Below are 25,090 nucleotides of genomic sequence, written 5' to 3'. Positions count from 1 at the left end.
ACTTAAAAACTTTTTTAAATGTATTTTTTAAATAATGTATCCATTATTAATTAATTAATTCATATTTTTTAATTTTAGTGTTTCAATTTTATAATTTCTAAATATTGTTTATTAAAGCTACACTGTGTGATTTTTAGCCCCATCTAGCGGTGAAAAGGTATATGACCGTCCAGTGAATATTACTTTCTGTTCCTCTCAATTCCGATTTCGTTTTAACTCCTACGGTGGCCAATGTAGTCCAAGATTAACATGGCTTCCAGTTCGACCTCGTCCATGAGTGTTAACTCAAACGTAAACGCGAAAGGCGAAGCTTGAATTAACGGGTATGTCCCTCTTTGGCTAACGTACTTTCAAGATGGAGGGGCAACATGGCGACCGACATTAGAACCCCTTACCCGTATGGCATATTATACACTCACGAGAATACTTTATTACTTGAACGAAGTAAATATACATTAATGAGCACGTATATTATTGAAAGAACTAAGTGTTTTTAGCTAAGAATAAACTAAGAGTTACACAGTGTAGCTTTAAATAAAGTTCATTTGTGATATTCTTGTGATATGTAAAGCTATAATAAAGAGAAAACGTTACTAAAAATGCTGTTTGATAATAAATAGAGTAATATAGTTTTACCTATCTTGTTTACTTTCTTAATACACGTTCCTGGTTTTACAGTGCAAGATTCACCAGAGCATGTTAATTTAAAACTATTGTTTTATCATCGAAATGTGTTTAACACCTCCCTTCCAGCCACCTCTCTCATATACAGTAAAGATCACTTTTCATGATGCTATCCATACTCAATGGATAAAATCAAGCCCCGACCCATGTAGATTTTCTCATTATACACTTTCAAAATGACAGCACACCACAGAAGTTAGATCAGTTGTTGTAACGTTGACTAAGATCCCCAAACCTTTTGTTTTGACTTTCTTTGGCAGGTTAAATGCTTTTTATAAGCTGTAATTCACAGCCTGAACATCAGTACCTGAAATAAAATCAGAAAATGCGTTTTCTTTTCTTCTGGGATCACTTATGTCTCGTGTATCAGGTCTTAAGGTGGTGCTTGACTCTGTGAGGGCTCAGCTCAACAACATGTTCTTTTCCTGTTCCTGTCCATCTCTGAATGCCTTTGCGGCACTTTCCGCCACACGGCGTCTGTCTGTAGACTGGAGTGGTGAGGTTAGCGAGCTGCACCCTGTAATCCTTCAGTGAAATGGGCTTATTGATTGCTGTGCTCCATTGTTCACGTTTCCAGCAAGTGAGCTAGTGTCGTTCGGTGCTCGCCCACTTTTTCACTCCGTTCTCCCCTCCCCTTTCCAACTTCCCTCCTCCCACCAAGTTCAAGTTCATCCTGGTGTTACATCATGTCTGGTTGCCAGGGACAACCAGACAGCCGTATACGTGACTATCATTAGCAAGGCCGGGCCTCAAGCCTCCTTATCCCCCTTTCTTTCTCTCCCTCTCTGATCCCTCTTTCCCTACTCCCTGTCTTACTATTCTCTTCCTGGCCGGCGTTCTGTCCGAGTGATCCGCCCCATCCGGCCTCTGCTGCAAATACACACGCTATTGATTCAGCGTTTGCAGTGATTCACATGCTCCTCCCACTGCTCAACTCATAATGCTTACACACTGTCCACCAATCACCAGCCTTAATTAATTAAGCCCATTGGGTTTTCATCCATTCAGAGAGAAGCATTCAAGGACTGCCTTCTAATTACAAAACAAGGCTGCACATTACTGCCCTGCACACAAGACTCAGTTTAGATAGATAGATAGATAGATAGATAGATAGATAGATAGATAGATAGATAGATACTGTAGATAGATAGATAGATGGACATGCATCACACTGAAGGTTTAATATGTAAATATTTCATTAAGCATTTTTAAATAATGCTCTTTTAATACATTATAAAAATAGGCTTTAAATTAAGTGCATTTATATTGTTGTTATATAATAGATCTAATACTCCACACTAAAAGCATATGTAAATATTTCATTATTTGAAATTATGAGCAGTGTGAATATCTAAATAATGCATCATATAAATGCATTTTTTGTCACTTTATATAGACCATTTTGCAAGATGTAAACAACACTGGTCCAGAAGCACTTCCTGTTTCAGTTTTTTAACACTACATAAAAGCTGGGATAAAATACAACCAACTGAACATATAAAACTGAATCAAAAAGTTAAACAAACATCTTTAAGATGTTTTCTTTACATGTGAAATAATAAAAAAAAAAAACAGTTACAAACTGAAACAGGAAGTGTTTCTGGACCAGTGTTGTTTACATCTTGCAAAATGGTCTATATACCATATAGATATTATACCTAACAGTGAAAAGTGGATACTTTAGTATGTAAAATCATATGCTAGGTATATTTAAGTATTATTTATTTTAAATAATCATATGCACTTCTTTTTTTTATTAATGCATTATATAAATTAACTTCACCTAAGGTCTATGGAGTGTATTTAAATTAATATTATATAATACTTACATACCATACTTCCAAATACAGTTTATATATAGTCTGTAAACATATATAGTGCTTAATTAAAACATACAAAAGAAATTAAAAGATATTAAAATATGCATAAACCTATCTGTTTTTATAGGTGTATATAATATCTATATCTTATAACTGGCTATTTTTGAACACATAATAATGTACTTTTTAAATGCATTAATTTCTAGGCTTCATTGAAAGCTTCAGCAGGCTAATGCGGTAAATGATTCAAAGTAGTTAAGAACAATGAAATGATTTGCGAGATTGAGTGGATCCTATCAGGTTGGACATCGGCGTGGAAGGCTCGGGCTTACGGCTCGTTTAAATTCTATTGCTCACCGCAAGCGCAGCGGAGAAACTGGAAGGTTAGTTTTTAATCAATAGAAGTTGCTGAGTCTGGACTTCTGCGCTCCGGTGCAGTGCAGCTTCCTTGTGTCTTTGTCTATCGGCTCGACCGCTCTGAAACTTTCCCTCCCCCTCCCTCCCTCCCCTGTCCTGAGAAGACTTTTGGAGACGGCGTTCTGCACAGAGAGCAGGAGCGTGTAAGCTTCTCTCCGATACTCCCCGTAACTCTGTGGACAGTGGGCTTATGTTACCACACAGAGGGGTGTGCTGACAGCTAGGATTTAGTCTGCAGCACGCAGGGGGGACCAGACAGACAGACAGACAATATAGTGTAAAATTACAACCTGTCATTCTCACGTTTGCGACATGGGGGTTCTTTCATAACCAGAACAAACGCAACTAAAGTTAAAGGGATAGTTCACTTTGAAATTAATTTTTGATATGTTTTATCTTACCTCAAGGGCATCCAAGATGTAGGTGTCTTTGTTTCCACAGTATATTCAATTTTGATATTTTTAGGTCAAACCGTTTGTCTATCAGTCATATAATGGCGGTCTATGGGGTCCACCTCAAAGAGCATGCACAAATCCAAATTAAACATGATTTAATGACTCGTAAATGTAAGTACACATTGATGGCCTAAGACACGAAACGAGCGGTTTGAGTGAGAAAACGAACAGTATTTATATAGTTTTTACCTCTTGTAACCACAGCCACGTCCAAGTGATCTGAGGCCGGGTGCGCTTTTTGGCTGTGATTACAAGAGGTAAAAACGATATAAATACTCTTCGTTTTCTTACACAAAGCGCTCGTTTCGTGTTCAAGGCCATCAATTTGTACTTACATTTACAAGTCATTAAATCATATTTAATTTGGACTTCTCTCTGCATGCTCTTTGAGGTGGTGACCATAGACCTCCATTATATGACTGATAGACAAACGGCTTGACCTAAAAATATCAAAATTGAAAATACTCTGGAAACAAAGACACCAAAATTAATTTCAAAGTGAACTAACCCTTTAAGAGACAAAACTATATGCATATCATTTAAAAACTATATTTTAACATGTGGAATATTTTTCACAGATCGACCAATATGATACCAATAAGCAAAAAAAACAACAACAAAAAAAAAAACAGTAAAATAATGGACTACAACACATATTGTGAACATTATCAATGATCCCTATTATGATTAGAATTAGTAGTAAAATACTAATATTACAAATTATAACCAATTATGTATAAAAGTGTGAACATCTGCAAAATTTGCCCGTAGCACAAACGGTGTGGGATGGGATGAGCTATGGGTTTTTAAATCCCAAACCCTAAGTATAATCAATAATAATGATGATTCTTGTCTTAGCAAGCACCACTAATGAATCTTTTCATTAGCTCTCAGCTCAAAAAAAGTTCTCAAAAGTCCTTTGCGGTGATGTGGAACGCTGTGCCAGATGAATTAAAGTGGTTTCACACACACACATCCGTATCCGTTTTATAGACTCTCAACTAATGGATGATGGTTACATTTAATTAGGGGTGATAGAACTTGGACTGGTGTAAAAAAGTCAGCGGAATAAAACATCAAGTGTAAAAGGATCACTTCCTAACAACAATGATGCATTGTGGGATAGCTTATCTTGAACCACGAAGACCATTGGGAACCAACAGATAGATTGAGATACAACGAAACACAACAGCAATCCCAGATCTCAGTATCTCTTCCTTAACCTCTCATGGGACCAAATCGGGAAAGAGCGAGATCGGGAGTGAGAAAAGCATGATTCAGCGTAAAAATGAACGAAAGAGTGGTATACAGGAGAGCCAGACATCCTGAGGGGCAAATATGAAATGATCCGAGATCACTGCTGAAGTTTGCGCGACTGACGACGACCGGTCTGTTAAAACAACCACGCAAACATCCTCTCCGATTGGCCTCTTAATGGAGCATTTCTTATTCGTAAAGGTTCTGTTTGGATGGAGCTTCAAGCCACCCACACAGAGTCAACGGGTGTATGTGTTCGCTTTGGAAGAAAGGATATGTACAGGATTAAGTCATTTCCATGCCACTACAATGACGTTCTGGCCTGCGGTTAGCATTAGCAATAGAGCCATAGAGGGTTATTGTGGGGTTTTGAGATGTCCATTTCCCAAATGAATTGTATTTTTGAACGTCTCTTTTTAACGATTCATTTGAGAGCTTGTGAGTCACTGAGAACCTCACTTAAACACAAGAGTATAGGAAACTGCTGTGAATCCATTTATTTTTTAATTCTGATAGTGACGCAAGGATGTAAGCGATGCTCTGTCCATTTTTGTGACAAAAAATTCAATACAAACGCAATACACTGAAGTAGAATTCGTAATGCAACATTTGAGACCATGTATATATTTAATTTGGACAAAAATGGTACAAATATTAACATATTTTAATATAATACAAGCATTTATAATTTTTTTATTTTAATAAATACATACAAAGTATACTACTTTTATAAAAAAAAAACAATATAAAAATATTAAAATTATATTATAAATAATATTAATATATAAATTATAACAACACAATATATAATTATATATTGTATATACTATGTGTGACAGAAATCACACTGCAGTTTTGCTTGGCTAATGTACTAATTAATAGATAAAGTATTTTTTAAATATTATTTTTTTTCCATTAATTACAAAACCAGATCTCAATATGAACGCAAAGTTGTGCATGAAAAACTTAATATTTATATATTTGTACTTATACATTATTGAAATATAATTTTTACATTTATTGATATATTTTTAAATATAACTTGTGAATTTTATATATGAACTAAGATTAATAAATGCTGTACAAGTATTGTTCATTCTTAGTTCATATTTACTAAAGTAGTTAACCAATGAAACCTTATTGTAAAGTGTTACCAAAAACTTTGAAGGAAACTGCTGCAATATGCTTATTTGCCAAAATGAATTGGACCTCTGAGCGCTAGTGGGGTTGGTTTTAAAGGATGTACGTCAGCAGTTGTAATTGACGGATAGATAGCTGTAGTCAACCCATCAATAGCCTTAGTGGCCTGTTTGAAAGCCCTCAAGGTGAAAGCTGTATTAATGTAATGAAAGAGAGGGGCGGAGGGGAAGGAACATCATGCAAATAACACACATTGCAGTACATCTGCTATAGCGATATAAGGTAAGACACGCAGAAACAGAGTTCAGAGAGAGGAAAAGGAAGGAGAAAGGAAATTAAATGTAACGGTAACGGTTAATAGACTTAGAGACAGACTGCAGCTGAGTAGCTGAGGGATAGTTCACTGAAAAACATGTATGACTTATTTTATATTCAACAAAAAAGACAAGAAATTGGGAACAAAGCTTTCACGCTTTAAAAAGGAGTATCATAAAAGTGATCCATACAGTACGTCTCACTTAAGTCTTCATAACTTTGTTTGAGAAATTCATGATTGCGAACCAATCATTCTTTTGAATCAGACCTTTTTATTGAACCAGGTGTTTTGGTTCACAAAACTAGTCTGAATGATTTGTGAATAAATCATTCTTTTGAATCGAATCTTTTCATTGAACAAACTGTTCATTTGATTCAATTCACACACAATTCTGAATGACTTGTGAACAAATTTTGTGAAACATGAATTTTGGTCAGTTTCTTGAAAAAAAGTTAGCTTATGATTTCTGAAGACTGGGAATGTATCACATGAGTCATATGGATCACATTTATGGTTCTTGTTATTGAATCAATTCATGACTGATCCGTTCACAGCTCACTGGAGGTGAAGACTTTCAGTGAATAACAACTTGATTTCTTCAACAAAAGTATTGTTTAGCTTCAGAACAATTGGAATATAGCAGATAAGTTGTATTTTGTGAAGTTAGAAAGCCTCATGCATTAAAGGGGTCATGAACTGGCTTTTTAAATTTTATTATATTGTTGTCCGAGGTCAACTTATGACATTCGCTTAGCTTATACATTCAAAAACATCAAAATGAATAAGTAATAGGCTATTTTCGACCCTAGTTTTGAGCCTAGCTGAAAAACGCTCGGTTTTTATGGGCGTCTCGCACTGAAGACTTGGAAGTAAACGCCCACTGCTGTGAGTGGATAACAGTTTTGCATATTATAATGAGTTTCAACTCACTCGTCGATGAAATTGTTTTGAAAACGTCCAATGTTGTAAAATGGCAACCGGAATGATACACGTTCGACCCAGAGTCCGTGAGTTGCACAATTCCTGTCAGATCCAATATAGTCGTCAAAGCACCGTTCTTTACTTTTAATCGGTCTGCAAATCCAGTTTTGTTTACAAAACAATCCTCAGTGAAATGAAGCGAACAAACGGACGATGATTTACCTCATCCGCTGAAACGTCATTAAAAATAAAGTTTATCCATGCAGTCCTATTGGAATCCAGAAGAAGCTTATGCAGCGACTGTCTTCTTCCACAACCAGACGCTGTACAATATTTTGTGCTCGGTAGCTCAATCCAGTTTGTCGTCACGAGGTAGGCATCGGTTATTTAGCAATGCGTGTAATGCGCGAATCGGTGGGCGGGGCTAAACCGGCCGTATTGAAGTAGGTGTTGATCTTCAGCGGGGGTGGTGTTTTATCCTCTTTGACGTCATAGTTCCCCAGTCGTTTGCTGAGGCTAGTGTCAATAAAAGCTTTTATTGGACTAAAGGCCATTGCACACCGAGCACGAAATATTCGTATGCGTATTTTCGTGTTCGTCAGCTTAAAAATTCGTCACGCATAGAAACCTTGCACACCGAGTCCGTTGCGTATTTCTTAAACCTTTGCGGGAAAAAACGCAAAAATACCAAATGGATTCGTCAAGCAGTGAGGATGATTTTTAACCTCTCTCTTATTGAAAATGGAAGAAAGAGAAAATATTGCGTCCATCCAATCCTAAATAAGAGAGTTCCTTATCAAGGAGTTGCGAATTTATCCTGAGCGATTCAAAATTTACCTCAGAATGTCAGTGGGACAGTTCGATGCTTTGCTAGTGATTCTGGAGCCACATATTAAAAACAAGACCACCAATTTCCATGAACCAATCGATTCTGAACGGAGACTGGCAGTGTGTCTGAAATGGACCAGGTATGGACACACACACGGACAAACACACACACACCCGCGCGCGGCCCGTTGGAAGCGCTGGGCAGACAGAACAGCTAGGCTGTTATTGTGTATATTGTGCCCAAATAATACATTAGTTATCGAATAGGCTGCTCAATCACACCTTATTCGATCCTAAATTTCAATCTGATTGAAAGGGGAGGTTTATTAATTTCATAATCCAATATAGAGAAGAGAACATAAACACTTGATCGAATTGAAAACCGAAACTGAAAGCACGGCGCATATGTGCAATGATTTGAGGACGAGCTCCCCCCGGCCCTGAATTGTCAAAAGACCTCTCAAAATGCTGGCTCTGGATGCGAAAAACGCAGAAAATCGAACCCGATCCGATTAATTTTATGACGGACGAAAGTTTCGGAGGCGGTGTGCAAGCGTGACTGACATAACGTGAGGTCGAATTTTTTTTTTAACGTGCGAAAATTTCGGATGCGAATTTCGGACTCGGTGTGCAATGGCCTTAACAAGGACGTTTTCAGTTCTGAAACTTACAGGATATTCTTAATATTCTATAATATGATGACCTCTTAGATGTCAAAAGCTCAAGGAAGATTTGATTTCTCAATTCATGCGCAACCAGCACATTCTTCGAAATGTCTCCTTTAAGTCATAGAGGTTTGGAACGACGTGACAGAATTTTCATATTTGGGCAAACTATCCCTTTAAGACCAAAAGGGAGTTAAAAAGTTGGGAAAGGATCGAGAAAGTTGGGGCGTAAGAGATTAAGGAAGAAGGATCAGAAGAGCGACAGAAACGGGCTGCTGGGAATCTTGGTCTGGTCCTTTAACTGGCTGTCAATGGCAGGAGTAATCTCATCAGGTCGGAGGAGTGCTGAGTCAGCAGCCGCGCTAAAGTGCCTGAGGATGAGTGTCATCTCAGAGGAATTCAGCCTCATGTAATGCAAACCAGCCCGGGCCTGGAGAGCAGTGCTTATAAAAGCCATCTCAAACCCAAACCGCCCAGCCACGTATTACAGCTCCCCACGGGACCCCGCAGACATTTACTACATTATTTATTTACATTTTGCCATCAGACGCTACGGGGGGAAAAAGAAAACGGCAGAGAGCGGCAGTCCATTAGACGACCCCAAACAAACAGCTCACACCTGAGGGGGATATAAACATATTCATGTTGTTTATTATCAGAGCGTGGCAGCGGCGATGTTCGCAGGTGTGAGGGAAGCGGTCGCTCTTCTCTTTCCCTCTCCAGATTTGTGGAGGCCTGTATGCGTTCCGACAGAAACAGGAGCCTGTGATTTTCTGGGGTGTGACACGGAGCATAGAGTTGAAATCAATCTCGGGTAATTAATTTGTGTGTCCGGCAGTCTGGCGCTCTGCCCTCTTCTGGCTTCGGGAAGAAACGCACGTGGCAGAATCTGTGAAAATTTGTTTAAACAGCACTATTAAGGAGGCGTCGCTTTCCCTGCAGCCTTTTGAGGTTTCTTTGTGTCCGGAATGAACGTCGATTATGAATTCGAGTAATAATCGTTAGGCGTTTTTTTGCGGGGGACATGCTTAACTACGGCAAATTGACGTGGAGGACAAGAGTCAATTACTGATGTTATCTCTCCCGCATGCTAACGTTTATAGGAAGCGAATAAAAGCCAAGGGTGCCGGCGTTCTCATCCCAGCCTCTATCGGGCCGATTTACTGCCTGCGTTTGTGTGTGTGTGTGTGTGTGAGTCACACTGCAGTGCCTATCTCCGCTCCCCATCACACTCAGTTCCTCCCAGCACGTTCTGATTAAAAACGCTGTTTATGAATCATTGCTTTATCTGCACCGCTTCGGGACCGGGGTCAGGCTGCAGTCCCTGCACGCGTCACAATTAAACACAGATTACGGGCTTGTGCACGCAATTTTTTATGTGATTTATTGATCATAATTGATTAATTGTTGGTTTTGTCAATCATGCATGCAGATCTGCCTTCAAATATTATCATTAACTAAAACCATGCAAAAAATGAAATAAAAATTTAAAACAAAGCAAAACTGCAGTGTGATTTCTGTCCAACCTAATGTATGATAATTATATATTATTAGTTTTAAATAAATACACATTACATAAATATTACGCATATTATAAAATGAGTTTGTGTTTACATAATATATGTGGGTGCACTGTGTATAATTATTTTATATATATAAATACACACACACATGCTTGTATATATTTAAGAAATATTTTCATTTTCATAAACTGTATATAGATTTATATATAATTTATATTATATATAAATTATATATATATATATATATATATATATATATATATATATATATATATTATATATAAATTATATTTTTTTCTTAAATATACATGCATGTGTGTGTGTGTGTGTATATATATATATATATATATATATATATATATATATATATATATACACACACACACACACACACATAATTAATAACATTTTCAATTATTATAGTTACATAATAATATTATAATATCACCTAGGGGGGATAATAACTCATTTTTTTAACTATATTAAATAATTGAATACATAAAAAGGCAGCATGATTTCTGCCAAAATGTATATTATCTATAATGTTATTATATTATATGTAATGTTATGTTGTTATATATTTAGATCATCAAGCAAAACTGCAGACACACATGCCTATAATAATAATCAGGCATGGTTTTTATATCCAAATGTTTTGAAAACTAAAAAGTGGCCCCTCAGTTTGAACAGGCGTGACGCTTCTCGTCCGTATATCTCTGCATGTGGTGCCAACCTTTCCATCTGAGAGGGTAAGCGCCAACAACTCCCATGGCAGCAAACCCCTGAGGGCGCTGCCACCCTCCCACCATCCTTCTCTTTCATTCCCATCCCCTCCTCCCATGGCAGACCCCTCCATCATACTGTCCCGTCTCTCGCTCTCTGCCTGGTTACCATGGCTGGGCCGCTAGGAATGTTTACAGTTAGGGTCACATAATTCTTGTCTGCCCGTCACTTTCGTTCTCTTTTATACCCCACCCCCCGAAACACGCCGGCCACCGCGGGTAACTTTTGTCCTCCCCGCCCCAGGGTGGTCCGTACCAGCTTATGAGGCCAATGAAATGGTGCGACCGAACCCTGCCGTGGGGTCACAGACTCGTCAATATGGCCAGTCTGAGACTCATACAGGGCTTTAATATAAACTCACAGTCCAATCACTGTCTGGCTAGACAGAGCCTCAAAGAGTTCACTGACACAGTGGGTGATGGCATTCGCGAGACGTCGCTCGCAGCTGATCCGAGTTGCATTCTATAGGATGACAAAACGTGGCTTGCAAAAATCTTCATATGGCCTCCATTTCAACTTCAGTCTTGTAGTAAAATGATACTCTTGCAGTTTTAAATAAGTATAATGAATTAAGCAAAGACCCCTGCTCGCAACAATTGAGGTGTGCAAGGGCTGTTTATTTGTTCGCTTGCAGTTTTACGATGTTAAAGGGATACTCCACTTTTTTTTGGAAATAGGCTCATTTTACCACTCCCCCAGAGTTAAACAGTTGGGTTTTACCATTTTCGAATCCATTCAGCAGATTTTCTGATTTTTAGAAGAATATCAGTAACCAGACAGTTTCTGGTCTCATTGACTTCCATAGTAGGAAAAAAATATAGTCTGGTTACTGATATTCTTCTAAAGATCAGAAAATCGGCTGAAGGGATTCGAAAACGGTAAAACTCGACTGTTTAACTCTGGGGGAGTTGTAAAATGAGCCTATTTCCAAAAAAGTTGAGTATCCCTTTAAAATGAATTGGCTTGAACATCAAACCAACAAACAAAAGAAAAAAGAGCACTGAAACAAAAGATTTCGCCTGAGAGTGACGAAAGAATAAAAACAAAGTGTTAACCAACATAAAAAACAACAACAAAAAACGAAACTGCAACTATATTGCGAAAACGAAAATGTATATATTTGTGTTTGCCTTCATTTTGATCATATTCAGATTATATAACTTAATTTCTTGTTTTTATATAAATATATAAATAAGTAAATGTACGGATACCAGTAGAGAACCGTAGAAGCCACCTGAGCAGGGGAGGGAGAGAGGAAAAGGTGATAGAGAGAAGGACAGAGAGAAGGGGTGGCAGAGGCGGGCAGGAGTAATAAATAAATACAAACAATAAATAATAACAACCCCCCGTTCCCCTCCCAGCCGGCCTGACAAACACCTGCCTCCATTCTACTGGGGGATGCGTGTCTTGCGGCCTGCGACACAGTCAATAAATCGATGGGAGGCTGCTGCAGGCCTCCGGACTTATCTCACACACACACACACAATCTCTCTCTCTCTGATCCAATCCAGTCTTGAGTGCTTCTCTATGAGCGCGTGTGTGTGTGCGTGTTATAGCTGGGTTTACAGAGGTAACTGATGCTCTTTTTTCAGTTTGCATGAGTGCAGGTGGCAGTGTAAGCTGCATTTGTCATTGTAGATATGTGTGTGTGACGATTAAGGTTACAGGCGGCATTTCAGTCGCATTAGCATTTACATGACTGGAAAAAACAAACACAAGTTCATTTACATTAACAGGGTGATCCTGATGTCCGTTTATGAATATATGAATAGCAGTGGTTGACTGATATGGGTTTTAATTGCCTAATGCACAAACTGATAACTACAGACTAATATAATATATATATCGTTTTATCGTTTGATAAAAAAAAAAAAAATGCTTCTGTTTTAATTGTAAAATCTATTTTATATCTAATGCTATAACACTTTTTATGTACAGTTTAAGCAACCAAATATTTTTTTTTACTTCAAACTCAAACGTTTACACAACATTTAACAGAGTAATACAGAACTGACATAGGAATTAGCTAAAACTACTAGCTTTTTCCCTTTTACTAGTCGCTAAGTCAGTTTTTTGCTTAAGTAAATGTTGAGTAAACGTTGCGTAAATGTTTAATGGCGGATCCTGACAACCTCAAAACAGCCAAACAGTCATGTGATATATTAATATAATAATATTGGTTGATATATAAATGTTGAGTAAACTGTGTACATGTTAATTGAAATTGTTTTATCAGTTATTGGCTGATCCTGACAACTTCTAAATAGCCAAATGTTGTAACTGCCATGTCAAATTATAAACTGTAACTAATCTGTAGCATGCAGGCGACTGTACGTGTGCAAGGGGTATAAATCAAGGTTGCGGTCACCGTGCCATTGAACCCGAGTCTGAACATGCCAATTACACACAATAAATCAGCTATGAGCTCTCACAGTGAGCGAGGGAGTTATGTGAGCTGGCATAACAGTGCTGAAAGCCTATTATGACAGACAACAAGCATTCTTGATGGACTTTCAGGGACTCTGTGGATCTGGGCATATGTACTCACCTGAGGCTGCTGAGGGATATTTACAAAGCTGGGGTCTCTGGGGCCCACGCTGACAAAGCGCTGAGCGGGAGACGTGCTCGGTGTGGAGTAGGCTGTAGTTAGAATTAAACACACACACACACACACACACAAAATGAATATCAATATTGTATCGGGAGCAGTACAGCTGTTGAGAGAAAGGCTTGATATGAACACTGCACATGTTTGATGGAAAAATCTATTTATTACATAAAAAAAAAACAATAAAAACCCTGTAGATAAGCTCATCTGAGAAACTTCCTCCTGGTTTTACAGACAAGGCTTAAAGGTGTAGTTCAAGATGTCCCCCATGTCATCCAAGATGTCATTCTTTCTTCAGTCGAAAAGAAATTAAGGTTTCTGATGAAAACATAATGCATTTTACTGGGAACCAAACGGTTCAAGGTCCAAAAGACAGTTTCAAACTGTTCAAAGGGCTTTAAACGACGCCAGACGATGAATAAGGGTCTTATCAAGCGAAACGATCGCTCATTTAAAAAATAAATGAACAAATCTTTTTCCGAGTCATTTGGTTCATTCAACGAACAAAACGAATGAATTGACTCAACAAAATGAAAAGATTTGTTCATTTTGATGAATGAGTTCGAACAGGAGAGTCACAAACGTGCGTCACAGAACAGAGCAAGGCGAGCATTTGAGCTTATAAAACTTAAACTTTGTTATTTATTTATTAAGTGAGCAATCATTTCCCTTGATAAGACCCTTATTCATTGTCTGGAATCGTTTAAAGCCCTTTAAAGTGTCTTTTGGACCTTGAACTGTTTGGTTCCCACTGAAGTGCATTATATGGAGAAAAAATCCTGGAATGTTTTCATTAAAAACCTTCATTTCTTTTCGACTGAAGAAAGAAAGACATGGATATCTTGGATGACATGGGGGTGAGTAAATTATCAGCAAGTTTTTTCAAAAGTGAACTACTCCTTTAAGCCTAGTCCCAGACTAAAATGCATGTTTGAGCTGTTTTAACTGAAAGCAACTGATACGTTTTCCCCCAGTTTCAACAAAAAAACATTTAGTCCTGGTCCGCTTAGCATTTAGATTGGCATTTTTATCACAGAACCAAAAGATACCGAACCTAGATATACGTTCACAAACTGATTGGTCGGCATTTATTACAAATATTTTATGACAGAACTTACAAAACATCCAAAACAATGGTGTGTGCTGGGCTAAATGCGCTCCATGTATGTGCATAGACTGCATATGATGGAATTTTGACCAGCTGAGAACTCGTGAAGAGCTTGCAAAATAGTCAAAACGCAGCGTCAAAAATATATGTGTGTAACTCATTGTTTTGTCTCGAGATGCACACCAGTAGAGGCATGTTGTTTATAAAAGATACTTGAATAATCCTGACTTAATCTAAGCCCTGTCTGTGAAACCATGCCTTTATGTTTGGGATTGAGTATTAGGCATGTGTGAGCCAGAGCTTGTTGTTTTGGGATTGTTTAAATGTATTATATTTAGTTATTTAAACATTTACAATAGATAGATAGATATGTAAATAATAATATTAGATATAAAAGAGGTGGAGTACTCACTTGGCGAGGTGGGGGAGTTGCCCCCTCCCTCAGTGGAGGTCGAGGGAGGTTTGGAGTCTGACACAGGCAGGGGCACGGGTCGTGCCATCGGGGGAGGCGGAGGAGGCGGCAGCATTGGGGTGGGCAGGAACGGGTTGTGCACCTTCCCTTGACTGCTCCCGTTGGGCTGGATAGAAACAGCACATGAAAAACATGAAAACACACCCCGAGTATCAACTTCCGGACACGTATGACCAGCAGGCACAACAGAAGCATCTCACACGAGCGCGTCGGAAGAATGTGCTCAGCTATTTTTTTTTTTTTTTTGCTGCTCCCAGTCATAAAAAATAATTCTGCTGCTGTGCGCACTTCACCGTTCATAATCTATGACCCAAACTGCACGCTGTCTCTTCCCAATCAGGGCCACGTCAGTCTGCCCAGAGCTGGGTCACTCTATCGAACGGGAAAGGGATTTATTAGCTCCACAACCTGGTGAAAACTAAGGCATGGAGAAGATGGACCTTCTGTATCATGTTTAGAACGACAAATGGGTCGATAGTTTTTATTTGTGTTAGTATTGTTTCAAATCTATAGTATATGCATGTTTATTTATAATATAACATTTATTCATAAATATATGAAGAGTTCAGATGCAAAAGCCTCTAAGTGCCATTTGAAATTTTCTTCTAGAATGATCATTTTTATCAAGCTTGTATATTTAAGTTCAGTGATTTCACTTAAATGGCAATGAAGATTACCTATTAATTGTTATTTAAGTGAAATTACTGAACTTAAATATACAAGTTTGATAAAAATCATCATTAAAGAAGAAAATTTCAAATGGCATTTAGAGGCTTTTGCATCTGAACTCTTCATATACATATATATGTGCATTTATGGACAAATGATATGTGTGCATGAATCTGAATTCAGATTTAGTTTAGGCAAACATTAACGGTCCCACTTTATATTAAGTGCCTTGTACTTGTAATGTACTTATTGTGCTCATGTTGTATTGTAAAACACTTTTGCTGCTATTGAGGTGTGATGCGGGTAAGGTTAGGGACAGGTGTGGTGGTATGGGTAGGTTAAAGTGTAAGGGATGGGTCAGCTGTGTAATTACAGATGTAATTACATAAATTAGTTACAGCTGTAATTACATGCTGGCATTTTAAAAATAGAAGTACAATGTAAAAACAAGTATGTACACATTGTATCAAATGGACTTAGTACATACAGTAGTACTTAAAGCCACTTAATATAAAGTGGAACCACATTAACAGTAAAGGCAGTACTTCAATTCTTAGCATTTAGACCAATATTGTAATTATTACAGTAGCTAGGGCAAAACATCACCATTTTAACTAACTTTAGTTAATTTGTTTAACGAGATACTGCCTGCCATGCCAGTAATTGACCTAAAACCATAGAAGAAGGCAGTTTATGCAAATTAACTTTGGATTTGTAGCAAGAAGCATACATAGTTGCGTAGTAGCGTATCTTTACTGTCTAAATCGTAATCTCGTTTCCGCATCTTCAAACTTGTCACTGAACAATGGTGCAAGTCACTACGAACAAGACAATGACAGACTAGCCAACTAAGCGACTACAGGGATATAAAACATGGCATGGAATTAGTGGGAAGTGTATGTATGTAGAAAATGAGCCTTCTTACATTAAGGAAGCCCACCTGTCCAGCTTGCTGACCACTGTCAGGGCAGACAAGTTGGACAAACTCCTTGAGCGTCTCCTGGGGGTGGTAGCGGATGGCGTGGTGGGAGAAGTGGGAGAAGCCGGGCTGCTGGATGATTGGCGACGTCGGGAAATGAAGACTTGACGGCGTGGCGTGAGGACTCGCTGGAAAAGAGACAGAGAGAGGAAAGCTCGGTCAAAGAAAGGATCGAGGGAGAGGAAGGAGGATGGAGAAGAGGGGCTCCATGAGGAAAGGAAGTGGACATTGTGGTGAGTTTGTGCTTGGTTGGATTGCTCATGCAGATGGGGACATACACACAAAGGTGGCGTGTTTTTGTGTGGGCTTGTTTCCCACATTCATGAGGTAACGCAGAGTAAGCTTAGATGCTATATTTGATTTAGTATAAATGGACATGAAGCTAGAAAGTGTTGAATATCTACATACCCTACGTCGCTCCAAACCAGTATGACTTTCTTCGGCGGAAGACAAAATAATATATTTTGAAACTGTTTTGTCTAAGTCAATGGGGTCCAAATCAACAATATTGGAACAATATTGACTTTCCTTGCAAGGATGAAAAAACATCTTTTGGGTTCTTTGGAAAGTAAGTCATACAACGACATTAGGATGAGTAAATAATGGGCCGTTTTCACGTTTCTGGAGTTCTCGGAAGCGGAAGTGCTCATTGTTGATATAGTGGTGAATGGAAACTGTCAACAACACATATAATATTTGCGTTCCCATTTGCTTCAATAGCAAAAAAAAGATGACTTAGAATATTGATAAATACATTGGTCAGAAAAGGGAAAGATGTCAAATTTGCCATCACTCTCTCACACTCATCCAGCAACGTTGATGTTCTGTAATTTCGTGCCACGGTAATAAAACAAAAAATTTGAATACAAAAACTTTGCAAGATAAACTTTCCACCAGTCTGTAAAAAAGGGTCCATGAATTCCAACCGAATTTTCATTTTTGGATTCCTCTTCAATTTACAGTCTTGACGTATTACACCTGGCTGTACTTTAATCCCTCACGGTCTTGTTGTTCACATCAAATTAAAGTGGTATCTACCCTGACTCAAAAGGTTTGACAGCACACACTCGCACACAATGCATGCACCTGTTCGTAACAAAGGGAAAGCACCGCAATAACCAGCTGTTCAGTCGACAACACTTGAAAAACGCACACAGAGCGCGCGGTACTTGACACCAAAGGGCGCCAGATCCTCATTCTGTGATTTCTTTTTGCATCATTACGACCGATGCAACTAATAAAACGTCTCAGTGACGTATCGTTCCTTGGCTCTCTCGCACCTTTCTGGCAGGCCTTCGGAGCGCTCTGGGACTGACAGTCCTTTAATGGATCGAACCTTATCAAGTATTTAATTGTAACCGGCACAATCTAATTAGGCGGCTCTTAATAGAGGTAATATTCAGTTATTGGTTATTAGTATAATGCCTGGGATGTGCGGCAGCTCGGGGTCTTTAAGCCTGTGATGTATCGCAGCAGAGTTAATAAGACTCCGCACTCACCCTCTCCAATCTCTCGCTCTCTTTCAGGAGAGATGGTAAGCTGATACTACATAAACATTGTTAAAACCACAGCCCCCTGCTGCAGTAATTCACTTAGCTCAGGCCTTGATTTATGGCTCTGTCAATAGAGGGTGACTGGAAACTCTGGACGCTGGGGCTGCGATGTAGCCATTGTATTTACAGTAATAATGGAATGGACGACTCTCTCTTCTGCCCTTCTTTTGGTGTCGTTCTCCGTCTTACCTTTCCAGATGCCGCTCTTTCTGTTGGGGGTAGGACGCAAACTTTTATGAAGGAGATGCGAAGACACGTTCGCTGTCTCTTTACCGTCTCTGGCGTATTGGATTAGCCCGAGGCGCTGCCGCAGCAACCGACCCCCTCTGAGACACACCCTTTACAAAGCTGAGTCAGGATTTGAGTGGACGACACTATCGTACTTAGCACAAATGCTAACCAACACACACATTCAGCCCCAGTACACACAAAACTGCTTGTCACGTTGCATAGCCACTGATAATCTCGTCAATGCAAATACAGATAAAAATGGCCATAAGATTTCACTTTGTTGACGATAACGAAGACGAGATGAAAAAAGCGAAGACAAATTTGGATAATATTAGGTTTCATGCTGGGTTGTTTTAACCCAATTTTGGGTAAAATATGGACAAACCCAGCCATTGGATTACATTTTTAAATGACATTTTTAACCCAATGGATGGGTTTTTTATTTCGTGCCAAGGTACTAAAACCAGAGACGTATAAAGTACTAGAAACCCGGACTTGAGTAAAAGTGCTCTATCAAAAAAGTGACTTGAGTAGAAGTTGAAGTGCTCTTTAAGCACCACACTTAAGTAGAAGTACTAAAGTATTCAACATTTTTTGTACTTAAGTATTGCAAGTAGTTTATTTTAAAATTCACTACTTAAGTACTAAAAGTAAAAGTAGTGCGTCATGTAATTATTAAAAAAAGCAGTCGAAAGTTTGAACTAGCAATCAAATAAGGCGCTTTGGCGGGATACAAATTTGCTTTGGCGGCCGCCAAAAAATGTCATTGCAGGACAACCCCTGCATTAGTTGTCAATGTGTGTGTCAGTCAACACCATTACACTATAAAACTGGCGTGTGATTTAGGCAGCATGAAAGCCAACTTGCAACGAATGATTCGTACTTTTTTATAATAGTAATGAGTAAAAAAAATATCGAAGTAAAAGTATTAATTTCATTGAAAATATGTAATGAAGTAAAAGTAGAAGTATGAGAAAAAAACACTCTAGTAGAGTACAGATATAGCATTTTAGTACTTAAGTACAGTACTTATAGTTCTACTTCGTTACTATACATCTCTGAGTAAAAAAAAAAGTAAAACATTACAAATAACATGGCTGGGTTTGTCCATATTTTACCCAAAATTGGGTTAAAACCACCAAGCATTTTTTCGACTGTAAAATGTTATTTTTGTTGACTAGAATCGGAGTAAAACACTAAAAGTAATGAAAATGAAATGAAGTATTCATTTAAAATATATTATTCATTAGAAGATGATCAATAAAACAAAACTGTAGAAACTATCAAACCAACATAACCCAGAGACTACATTAAACGGCCTTTTCCATTGAATGCGCAAGTGCTATCTACAATCCAAGAGCTGACTTAATGAAACACTTGAGCAGCATATGGTTTCTGCTCCGTTATTCTAAGAAGTGGATCCAACTGGCATCGCGGCATCTATCTGGAGGCAACATGTTGAGACTGGATCGCTTTCGTGACGTTCCTCCTCGCCAAACAAAACCATTTTTCAAACGTCGTCAATCACTCGCCCTCACGAGGACAAACACGTACCTGTTCAGACTTTAAATCATCACAGAGTCGGTTCTCTAGAGCCAAACGAACTGTAGATCAGTGTTACAGTTTTGGTAACCAGCTTGCGTCAGCTACAGCGAAACCTACCATGTTAATTATGCAAATTGGCACAGTCAATTAGTGCAGAGAAAAAAAAATTCCTTTTTTCTTCTTCACTCGCTGACAGGATCTAAGTGTTGTGGAACGATAGCCAATTACTTAAATGGCTTGCTCCCATGTCATGTTCCTATTCATTTAATGGTGGTTATTTGGACGGAAAATTGCAAGTAAACAAAGTTTGACCGTGTCTCGAGTTGTCAAGGCTGCTGGACGACATAATTCACTTTCAAGGCTGTCAACTCTTCCGTATTCAGCGTTCCCTGTTGCGCTAAAATGGAGACACCGTCTCCTGTGCCTTAATATTCATGTAGCGCATGTGGAAAACCCCACTGATGTGCAGAAAAAGGGGTGGTGATGAGACTAATACCAGAACACAAGCGTGAGAAAGAGAATAGCCACGTCTTAACTACAGACACCAGGAGATCATGGGAGCCCCAGGAGAAGAGTCTGATCCTTAGAAATGACTTTGTGTTTTATAAACCAGCGGGTTGTTCAAGCAAGCGTGGCGCCATGGCATTAAATGAATTAATGGTTAAAGAGAACCTGGGGTGTAACTCAAGTTAAAACTTAGCCTAGTTGTGGCTAAATGTTTGAGAGTTGCCCATTAAACTGTAAACTAATATTTACAGAAGCCTCCAAACATGAATAATGGCTAAAAAAAATTGTAGACTAACTGAATTACATCATGTGTAAGATGACATTTACATTAATTCACATTTTATGAGAGAGAATGTTATGAGAATGACTGACACTCATCAGCACGAAATTGTTACTAATGCATTTCAAGTTTCAAAACAAATAAAAAATAAATATAAAGTAGTATTTATTTTATTATTTATTATACATACTCTATGTTTATTACATAGAATTTGTTTCATTATATATAATGTATTATATATTACATTATATATTTAAAATGATAATTTATATGTATACATTTATTTAAATATTACATTTATATTTATGTAAATATTTACATATTTAAATTGACTAATTATTTTATTTCAGGAGAAATTAAATGTCTTACAGTTAACAGTTATGTGAGAAAATGATTTAATAAAAATGAATCCAACTGCATCAGTATAAAAATCACAAATTTGGATTTTTTATTATGCATTTATACATTTATGTATTCAAATTATTTATGTAGTTATATTTTTATTATTGATTTATTTATTAATAAATAATACAATTAATTTTATTTATTACTTATTTTATTATTTTTAATGCATTTATTTGTATTAATACATACAGTATATTGACTATTTATTCAATTACATTTATATTAATATTTACATATTTATATAATTGACATACATAAAATTGACATACACAGCTTTTCAACATAAATTTGGATGCTTCTTATCATATGCAACCAAATTAAGAACAACAACTAGTAGTCACTGATATCCGAGTTTGAACTAACACACTCGTTGCAGGTGCAACCTTTCTAAATTCGCAGAGTAAGTTTGAAGGAAAAAAGTACCTGTTTGCCTTATTTCTATCACTGTGTGTTTTCACTGCTGACAAAAGAGGCATAGGCCGGCAACAGAGGTAGTGGGTGGCCCTAAAAGTTAATCTGAGGGGGGTCCAGCGGACACATACCTCCCAAAGCAAATATGGAAATGATAATGATGAGCTGAAAAGGAGGCAGTCTCCAGCAGCTGGTTGAGCGCGGCTCCTCTGTTGCCATTGTGCCGCCACCCGCGTGTAATAGAAAAGGCTCTGGATTAGTTCCACTTTGCAAATCGTGTTGGTTCACTGATCTTTTTTTCTCGCTTTTCTCAACCTTTTTTCATCGCCGGCCCATTGCTGCCAACTTTCATTGAATGGTGGATTATCAAAATAATAACTAAGGTGATAATAAAAGGCTTTATTTATGCAATAGGCAACAGGTTCCCACTTCACCCAGTCTGAATAACACCGAAAAGGAAGAAAGAGCAAGTGTTGCGTAGTCGCATGGTCAATTGAAAGGGAGGACAGATTTAGGCGGTTTTAAATATTCTTTAATGGTTTTAGAAAAAGAAGTTTTCCGGCCGCCCCACCTAACCACATAAACCGGGTTTGACTAACGTCTTGAAAGAGAGGGAGGCACTTTAAATCAATCATAGATTCATGGATTTAGCTTTTAAGAAGTACTCTTAAAGGGGCGACAAGCCTCGCCGCATATGCATATTAAATCGCGATCAATTTCGCGCCTTGCGTCCATGTGGACATAAAATATTCACATGACAGCGATACCACTTCCAAGCGTGATTTAATACTAATAGCCTCACAAATTAAGTTGTGGTTAATACTTCAACATATTCAAAGTAATTCATGCTGGAAACTGGCCCTTTGGCTCAGCCGTGAGCCGTTTGGCTTTATATCCAGCAAATAAAGAATACTAATGATAGAGAAAAAGCAAAAACTGGTAAATTTACACACAAACCCTGACTTTTGCCTCGAGGTCATTGAATACTGTACAAAACAAAGCGTTTTGAACAAGCGATGGAAAACTATAAACCAGCCAACAGGTCGTAAGATTCAACAGTATTTTCCTTACTTTAACTCACAACCAAGCAAAGACGGCAACACGTAGCCGCTTTTGGTTTTGATTAAAAACTGTCCTTATCTATGACAAAACCATTCACAGCCAGTGACAATAGAGTCGTGATAACCTGATCCAGGCCACGCTCTGATAAAGCCTCGTTCGCTGAGAAAACCAACCCGTGTGTAAGTCACACTCAGAGATCCGGTTAAGTGTTTACATTAAACGCATGTAAATCAAGCAGCCGGACGAGGTGATACACACTGTGAGCTGCACTCGTAAAGTGACCGCACTTACGTCCTTAGCGGATTTGTCAACAACTGTCCGATTTTAACAAGCTACATATATAACTCTCTCTCACTTTTACTCACTTACTCACTGCCTCAAGCCCAGTTCACACTGACAGCAAAATTAATGGCAAGAAAACATGCCTCCATTGCTTCACAGAATTTATTTTTGGTTGCCTTGTTATATGATTCCTAATTAGAATTAATTAAACAGCTTGTTTCCGGCCTTGTTGCTAATTATTTATTGTAACGTCACAATTTAGAAGGATTGCTGTATAATTTAGCTTTAGCATTAGCTGATCGACATTGTAACCATAATATATCCAAATGAATCGGAATTGAATCTGAATCAAACTGAATGGAGAGTTTGCGAATGGGAATTGTATAAAACAATTTCCATGAAGTTATACTGTACTTAAAGTGATTGCATCTCCAACTTTCATTGAAATTAAAAATGACGTTCAGATGCTTCGATACTACAAATCTCTGTCAGTGAGAACGGCCCTACTCTGTTCAGATTCTGATTTTACAAGCGGACACTATGGGGTGTGAAGGAAACGGGGATTTGAAGGATTGTGGGGGTCCTGCTGGCTGGGATTAGGGGCTTGGGGAAGAAGAGTGGTGCAGTTTGAAGAGGGTGGGGTGTTGGGACCTCACCTCTGGGTCCTGTAATGACAGGTCGATGATGGTGTGTGAATGCCGTTCGGGGGGAAGCGGTCTGCGAAGGCACATGGCTGATGAAACCAGACTTCTCTGACTTCTTTAATGTGGTAGGCGATGGCATTCCTGGCAAGAATGATTGATAAGTGCAGTTTAATAACGCAAGGTCATGGAGATACAGGGTGACGCAAAGGAAAGAAAGTGGATAGGAGGGGTGGGGTGGGTTTTTTTGGGTGAGTGGATGAGGATCAAGACAGCAGGGGAGACTGAGAGGCCCAACGGGGTGTGGCACAGGATACACTACATGGGGCCGAACTGTGAATCTGTCCCAGTACAACGCAAGGTCACGTGAATTTATGTAGCGCCTTGATGTATTGACTGTAAAATGTCCAACTGGCATGACCACTAGGGTATGACCTTGTAAACTTTCTCACAATAAAAATGTATGGAGTGTGGAGCCCCTAAAGGGACATGGTGATGGGGAGAATATTATAATATAATTGTATTATAATGTGTTGTCTCTCAAAACTTTTGTATTCTTTAGCAAAATGTTTGGGATCCCCTGAGAAAGTTTTATATTCCCCAAGGAACATTTGCTCACAAAACATTTGTATTCCCCATTAAACTTTACGTTTGCTCACAAAACATTTGCGTTCAAGATAAACGTAAAGTTTGCTCACAAAACATTTGCGTTCCTGATAAACTTAACGTTTGGTCACAAAACGTTTACGCTCCTAATAGACTTTACGTTTGCTCACAACACTTTTGCTTTCCCCATGAAACTTTACGTTTCCTCACAAAGCGTTTGCATACCAGATAAACTTAACGTTTGCTCACAAAACTTTTACGCTCCTAATAGACTTTACATCTGCTCACAAAACTTATGGCTTCCTGATAAACTTTACGTTTGCTCACAAAACATTTGCGTTCCCGATAAATGTAAAGTTCGCTCACAAAACTTTTACGCTCCTAATAGAATTTACATTTGCTCACAAAACTTATGGCTTCTCAATAAACTTTACGTTTGCTCACAAAACATTTGTGTTCCCGATAAATGTAAAGTTCGCTCACAAAACTTTTACGCTCCTAATAGACTTTACATTTGCTCACAAAACGTTTGCCTTCCCGATAAACTTTACGTTTGCTCACAAAACATTTGCGTTCCTAATAGACTTTACGTTTGTTGACAAAGTTGCTTTACCCAAAAAACTTTACGTTTCCTCACAAAACTTTTGCATTCACGATAAACTTTACGTTTGTTGACAAAACTTTTGGTTTCCCCAAGAAACTTTACGTTTCCACACAAAACTTTTGTTTTCACTAAGAAACTTGCCCCCCCTTATTTTTGCCTAAAAAACATTGCTTTTACGTAGTTGCAAAACTTTTGTGTTCCCCTGAGAAATTTTGCGCTCGCAAATCACAAATCTAATTGTGTTCTTCCCAGAAACCATAACAATAAAAAAAAAACATATTTCAATGCTTCTGTAAGTGAATGAAAAGTTTCTAAGGG

At 38.2% G+C, this 25,090-nt stretch overlaps 1 protein-coding gene across 9 annotated transcripts in view; it reads right to left on the bottom strand.

Annotated features, from left to right (window-relative positions):
• nfia (nuclear factor I/A) overlaps nt 1–25,090 on the bottom strand; it is a 166,106-nt gene that overhangs the window by 8,207 nt on the left and 132,809 nt on the right. For 6 of the 9 annotated variants that reach the window (XM_089134783.1, XM_089134780.1, XM_039682227.2 and 3 more), the window contains 4 exons: nt 23,578–23,706; nt 16,592–16,773; nt 14,938–15,103; nt 13,358–13,449 (listed from right to left, as the gene is read on the bottom strand). In XM_089134783.1, coding sequence (XP_088990909.1) covers nt 13,358–13,449; nt 14,938–15,103; nt 16,592–16,773; nt 23,578–23,706 — 569 coding nt within the window. The remainder of the gene's footprint in view (nt 1–13,357; nt 13,450–14,937; nt 15,104–16,591; nt 16,774–23,577; nt 23,707–25,090) is intronic. The other 3 variants (XM_089134802.1, XM_039682230.2, XM_039682231.2) reach the window with 1 other exon arrangement.

The sequence above is a fragment of the Pimephales promelas genome, chromosome 2 (assembly GCF_988280905.1).
Source record: "Pimephales promelas chromosome 2, fPimPro1.hap1.1, whole genome shotgun sequence".
NCBI lineage: Eukaryota > Metazoa > Chordata > Actinopteri > Cypriniformes > Leuciscidae > Pimephales > Pimephales promelas.
This window is presented reverse-complemented; position numbering and strand designations above follow the sequence as displayed.